The sequence below is a fragment of the Haliotis cracherodii genome, unplaced genomic scaffold (genome assembly GCF_022045235.1).
Source record: "Haliotis cracherodii isolate W230 unplaced genomic scaffold, xgHalCrac1.p SCAF_8, whole genome shotgun sequence".
Classification (NCBI taxonomy): Eukaryota; Metazoa; Mollusca; class Gastropoda; order Lepetellida; family Haliotidae; genus Haliotis; species Haliotis cracherodii.
The window spans coordinates 11,559,677-11,566,861 of NW_027266341.1; the positions used below are offsets into that span (position 1 = coordinate 11,559,677).

The 7,185-nt window shown below is 37.0% G+C and overlaps 1 protein-coding gene across 1 annotated transcript in view; it reads left to right on the top strand.

Annotated features, from left to right (window-relative positions):
* Positions 1-4,543, top strand: part of LOC139450797 (uncharacterized) — a 31,665-nt gene extending 27,122 nt beyond the window's left edge. The window contains exons 8-11 of the mRNA XM_071232638.1: positions 860-973; positions 1,537-1,650; positions 2,082-2,168; positions 4,098-4,543. Coding sequence (XP_071088739.1) covers positions 860-973; positions 1,537-1,650; positions 2,082-2,168; positions 4,098-4,264 — 482 coding nt within the window. The 3' untranslated portion in view covers positions 4,265-4,543. The remainder of the gene's footprint in view (positions 1-859; positions 974-1,536; positions 1,651-2,081; positions 2,169-4,097) is intronic.
* Positions 4,544-7,185: the final 2,642 nt, after the last annotated feature.

The window sequence follows — 7,185 nt, forward strand, 5'->3', positions numbered from 1 at the left end:
GACGCATCTCTGGTTTGAGGAGGATATCGGACCAGACTGTCAGGAACCATCTTCGCGAGGCTGGAATCCGACCCAGAAGACCAGTTATCGTCGATCCATCGACAGCGACGCTTGCGTTGGTGCCATATCTTACAGCCTTGGAATTTGATAAACTGTAGACGAGGGTGGTTAAGCGATGAATCACGATTTCTTCTTCACCGGCGAGATGGAAGACATCGTCGTCGAAATGAGCGTTTTGCCCCACATTGTGTGTGTGAATTCGACAATTTCGGTGTGTGGGGCCATATCCTATACCACGAGATCTGACTTGGTTCAGGGAAATTTGAGAGCAATTATTCTGACTCGATCGTCGATTCATAAGGTCGACGCCATTTGAAAATGTTAATAAAATACCTTCCTGACCTTTCATATTTGCATCTTTATCCGTATATGACCCCCAAGGATACCGTTTGTATCCGCTGGCTTTATCCTGCCGAGAAATGTACCCATTATATGACATATGTTGTTTATATTCAAGAATTGTTTTGATTTGTATGACTCACGGTTGTGTCCATTATCGCTGCCACAATCCGATTGGATCCAATCCCGGATTCGTTACGTTTATAATCCGTAGCTTGTAACCAACATTCCCACCACATTAATCCGATACAGCATTCACTCATTCGTTGAGTCGAGACACAAGTTAGATGCTACACTTAACGTGTGTGTGGTTGAAAGTTAGGTGTCGCATTCATATCAATATTATTTGCTACTGTATATGTATTTATACTGAACAAGGATATTTAAGGTCAAAATCGAAATTACTTTAAGACTCATATGGTTGGTAAACTGTTTATATTAACCACTCACTGTTCTCTAGATATCGACGAGTGTGCCAGCAATCCATGCGTCAATAGCGGTACCTGTGTAGACGGGGTAAATGGGTTCATCTGCAATTGCCCTGTTGGTATCAGCGGAACTGTCTGTGAAATAGGTAAATTCATTATAATCCCAGGTCATAATATCGATTACTGAATGCATAAGTGAAATTGATCATTAAAAATAGGTATCCACTGCATGGTAACACGTGGATAGCATTGTAATATTTCAGACAGGTATGTATTATTTGAGATTGATTTCTATTACATTGGACATCATTATGATATTTTTGATAGATGTTTATAGAATAAGATATTTCTGAGTTTGGTCTGAAATAACTGTATTTAAAGTTTTTAATGTCCCGTCATTGAAGTATCATCTTTACATGTTGTGGAAGTAACAGTAATTATAATGTCTGTACAACATGTGATAGTGATTAAATAATAACAATAAGATAATGAAACAACCATTAAAAAGTATACTTTTTGTGTGTGGTAACATTTGTTCCTGGTGCAAAGTATGTATGTCAGTGGGTATTAACATGTCATCAGAGTAATAAAATTGCATTTAATTAAATAATCATATGTTATGTTTTTGCAGCATATGAACAGTATCTACATTCCTTAGGCGGAAACATAAACCATATTTTTTCATTGTTTCACAATCTCTGTTTCTAAGGAGGTGATCCATGTGCTGCCATTCCCTGCCAGAACAATGCCACGTGCATACAGACGTCTGTTGGCTTCAACTGCTCCTGTCCGCTGAGCTTTGTAGGGCAAACCTGTCAGACAGGTGCAGTCCCGTTAGAATTATTTCCCTTTTTGTTAAGATGTTAATTTTTTTAGTTAGTTAATATGTTTTCTTAATGCCATTATGTCAGTCTTCAAGGGGCCTGACATAGCATTGTGAGAGGAAAGGCTAAAGTGTCCCAAACACTGGCATAGTCCAGAAAGAATACATGATAATAATACTTTTTTGAGGTGATTCTGGCCATGCAGGTAGGTAGGTAGGTAGTAGGTAGGTAGGTAGGTAGGTAGGTAGCTTGGTAAAGAAGCAATCAGGAGTGACCATGGCAACCATGACGTGGAAAGTGTAGAGCTGGTGAATGATGCTTTGGGAGATGTGTGTTGGCCACTCAGTGGTTTACTAGAGAGATATTGGATCATTGTGGCAATACTGTGGCGTGTCACTTTCATGAAATATCATTGACGTATTTCTTTTAGATACTTACATCCGACCAACAACTTCCGACACTGCAAACATCCTTCCGGCAAACATCGAAGCATTCTATAAACAGGCGGAGAGCGTTTGTAAGTAATCTGGATTATGATGACAGATAGCATACTACAACCTGAGATTGCATATAGCCAAGTAATATAAAATATTTCGAATTATAAAAAAATCAAAATTTTGTAGCTGTTGGCAAAAACATGATTTGATGTAAAAGAGAACAGAACAGACTTTTCTACAATAACAATTGCTGGATTACATATGGCACGTGGCATCAATTGTGCTCCCCTTCTTGCTGATCTGTTCGTTTATGCATATGAATCGGACTCATCCGACTGGTCAAGTGAAGGGATGACTTCAACTTTCTAATAGTCAACATGCCCTTCAATATTGCAGCAGCTCCAGCCTTTTGTGTCTACATTTTACAACATTTAAGGTCCAAACGGGCATAATTTTTCTACGAAGATTTCCAAGCGCATCATACGCTGAAAGTTTTTTTTTTAATCAAGGTTACGATTCAATGCCTCAGTAAAGCTTTCAAAAAGATTTACGGTAGACATGTGGAGGCATTAGTGACAAAAATGATGTCCGATTCAATACCTCATTTTGACTTATAGCATATGTTCCCCATTTTTTCAGGTGAACAAATGAATTGCTTTTGCAGGTATTTCTGACGGATGCCGCCAGTGGGGCAGGTTACGCGTACCTTTTCGCAAGCACCTGGTATCATCACTATTTCATAGTGATTCAAAAACACATGATCTGGTCGGGATTGTACAATAGACTCTGCTTTCAGCCGATATTTCTTATGAATATGGAAATTGTTTTGTCGTTTTTATTTATGTGTACTATCTGTAGGACAATACCCGATAACCTTTTTCGAACAGACGATTTTATCACTGATTTTCAGAGATCCATTCATATAATTTTTATAACTCTTTTCCTTTTAGGCTCTATGAAATCTGTTTTGGCATAATCGAGACTTTTGTTTTTTGGCAATGCCGTTTTATAATTTTACATGCGAACATTGGGAGTGTAAACATGATCAGTGTGATTTAGTGCAATGTGTCAGTATATCGTACAGGCAAGACAAAATGGCGATTGATCGAGATTGAAATAACTAGATCATTACAGACGTAGATTTAAAACTAGCATGTCACCATTAACATTGAACTATTCATAACAATACAAATAAAAATGGGTTAGAGACCACCAGCAACCAAAGTTAGGCCACCATAGTAGGGATCATGGTCTATTGGATAGAACATGCGAGTAGTGAGTGAGTTGGGTTTCACGTCGCTTTTAAAAGTATTTCAGTTTTATCATGGCGACTAGGGCTCAATGTGGGAAAAAAGTCCGAAGTGATTCAGGTATCATACTGTTACCACTTTGGTGAAACTCACGAGCACTGGTATGGTGCTGACAAAACATAATCGGAGAGGGCCGGGATTCGAACCAAACAAACAGCTTTCTGGTGTGCCCGAGGGATAACTTAGAGAATGGGTCAGAACTGCTCGAGAGATCACTCTGATTTGAGTACTTCTTGTAGCCGTTATGGCGCCCCAGGTCCTAATGCCGTAACCTCAAAAGCTACCAAGAACGTACGGAGTGACATAAACGTTCACCTGGACGCCTGTAGACACGAGTCTCAACAGTGACGAAGTGCTTTTCCGACCACCGTTTTGTCAGTTTCAGTTTTATTTCTCTGAAAAACCACCAACGGTGGTCAACGCAAGTGTTACCTGCCCCCCCTAGAGATGTCGAGATTGATATTCTGTCGCCAGATAGGCCTCCGGGATGGTGGGCAGCCAAGGGCTGACTTGCTTAAATAGCTTATGTCTATGTTAACTGTGCAGGTTTATTCTGTATTTGTTAAAGCAGCTGATTTCCCTTTGTCACAGATACCGATATGCATGCAAGCATTCACCAAACAAAAACGACTGTGAGCATGAACGGTTGATAGCATTAAACTTAACTAATAACTTAACATTAACTTATTTTGTTTCCAGCTCATGGAGAGACGCGGTTTTGGCGTGGGACAGTTTCGGCCGCTCCGTACATGACCGATGAGCTTGAGTACCTGGAAGACTGCCTTGTCCTATGCAAACAGGACGTTCTCTGTGCGTCTGTGCTCTACACAGTGTCCGGTTCGGGGAAATGCGTTCGCCTTCAGTGACTTACTCTGGTTTATTTAAGTAGACTGTAAAAGCTACGTTAAAAAAGTCATTTAAAACGACTGTGTAAACAAATAATAAATTCCTGCCTTCTTTCAAACCGATTTGTTGGACCAGAACGTACATTGATAACATTGAAAATCGGCTTAACATTGACTCCTATTTGATCCCTCCTGTACATGTGAATATGGAGATACTGGATGGAAGACGCATGGCACTGTTCAGCAGTATGGCTATTGTTCAAGCATTTCCAAACAAAAACTTTTGTGCGATTGGACAAAATAAAAAAACCCAAATAACTTTGCATGTCATCCTCCCCTACACACAAATCAGTTCCTGATAAAGACTGATCTCTAACCTTTCGATCTTTTGTAAAGGCTTACTATTTTTCGAGGCCACTCATCTAATTAATGAGAAGCTTTCCCCACATTGTTTATGTATTTTGGCTATTATATCAGTCGTTTTTATAGGAAGGAAGTTTTAAGGTGAACGTAAGCGCCGGAGGATGTGGGGCTGAGATATGATATTGAGATATGGATGCGATAATGTTTGTTGTATACACATAGATAAATCCGCATGATCATTTGCAACACATTACTTGTTTTCATTGTTATTGTTTATATTTATGTTTAATGTACAACCTTTGACTGTGTCCATTTAGTACCTTTCAAGATTCACATTTATATTATATGAACCTATATTTGTTGTGCACATAGAATATACCCGTCTTAGTTTTGTGCGTTCACGACTTTGATAAATATAGGTTAAACGTCTCTTTGTAATCAGCACTGATTGGTTCCATCATTCAACCTGTATTTGATTTCACATATTTAGATTCCATATTGATATTTGATTTGAAAGTTGTATTCCTAAGTACATTATTCTTATTTTCGTTGAAATTACCATATTTAAGTCATGTTGTTTTTTACTTTATAATGTGTAACTCTTGTTATTTAAGGTTGTTTGTGGAAGCGCCTTCAATTTGTGGTGATTTAATAAATATTTGAATACTTTACACTAGCCATTGCTTGTGTAAGCGCTATCAATTTGTGGTGATTTAATGAATATTTGAATACTTTACCCTAGCCATTGTTTGTGTAAGTGCTATCAACTTGTGGTGATTTAATAAATATTTGAATACTTTACCCTAGCCATTGTTTGTGTAAGCGCTATCAATTCGTGGTGATTTAATAAATATTTGAATACTTTACCCTAGCCATTGTTTGTGTAAGCGCTATCAATTTGTGGTGATTTAATAAATAGTTGAATACTTTACCCTAGCCATTGTTTGTTTAAGTGCTATCAATTTGTGGTGATTTAATAAATATTTGAATACTTTACCCTAGGCATTGTTTGTGTAAGCGCCTTCAATTTGTGGTGATTTAATAAATATATGAATACTTTACCCTAGCCATTGTTTGAGTAAGCGCTATCAATTTGTGGTGATTTAATAAATATTTGAATACTTTACCCTAGCCATTGTTTGTGTAAGTGCTATCAACTTGTGGTGATTTAATAAATATTTGAATACTTTACCCTAGCCATTGTTTGTGTAAGCGCTATCAATTTGTGGTGATTTAATAAATATTTGAATACTTTACCCTAGCCATTGTTTGTGTAAGCGCTATCAATTTGTGGTGATTTAATAAATAGTTGAATACTTTACCCTAGTCATTGTTTGTGTAAGTGTTATCAATTTGTGATGATTTAATAAATATTTGAATACTTTATCCTAGCCATTGTTTGTGCAAGCGCTGTCAATTTGTGGTGATTTAATAAATATGTGAATACTTTACCCTAGCCATTGTTTGTGTAAGTGCTATCAATTTGTGGTGATTTGATAGATATTTGAATACTTTACCCTAGCCATTGTTTGTGTAAGTGCTATCAATTTGTGGTGATTTGATAGATATTTGAATACTTAACCCTAGCCATTGTTTGTGTAAGCGCTATCAATTTGTGGGATTTAATAAATATTTGAATACTTTACCCTAGCCATTGTTTGTGTAAGTGCTATCAATTTGTGGGATTTAATAAATATTTGAATACTTTACCCTAGCCATTGTTTGTGTAAGCGCTATCAATTTGTGGGATTTAATAAATATTTGAATACTTTACCCTAGCCATTGTTTGTGTAAGCGCTATCAATTTGTGGTGATTTAATAAATATTTGAATACTTTACCCTAGCCATTGTTTGTGCAAACGCTATCAGTTTGAGGGATTTAATAAATATTTGAATACTTTACCCTAGCCATTGTTTGTGTAAGCGCTATCAATTTGTGGGATTTAATAAATATTTGAATACTTTACCCTAGCCATTGTTTGTGTAAGCGCTATCAATTTGTGGGATTTAATAAATATTTGAAACTTTACCCTAGCCATTGTTTGTGTAAGCGCTATTAATTTGTGGTGATTTAATAAATATTTGAATACTTTACCCTAGCCATTGTTTGTGCAAACGCTATCAGTTTGAGGGATTTAATAAATATTTGAATACTTTACCCTAGCCATTGTTTGTGTAAGCGCTATCAATTTGTGGGATTTAATAAATATTTGAATACTTTACCCTAGCCATTGTTTGTGTAAGTACATAGATTTGAGTGAGTGTTTATATACAGCCATAGCAGTAGTTCAAGAAGTGAGTGAGTAACTGTCGTTTAATGCCGCAGTTTTTTTGTTTTTTTAAAACAAATAAATAGTTGTTTTGTTTATAGCCGCATTCAGCAATATTCCGGCTATTAATAATGGAGTCGACACCAGACAATCTAGTAATTTGATATCATTAGCATCGATCCACGCAATTGGGATACGATGACATGCATCAACCAAGTCAGCGAGCCTGACCAACCGATCACGTTAGTCGCCTCTTACGACAAGAATTGTTTGTCTGTTGTTTAACGCCGCATTCAGCAATATTATTGC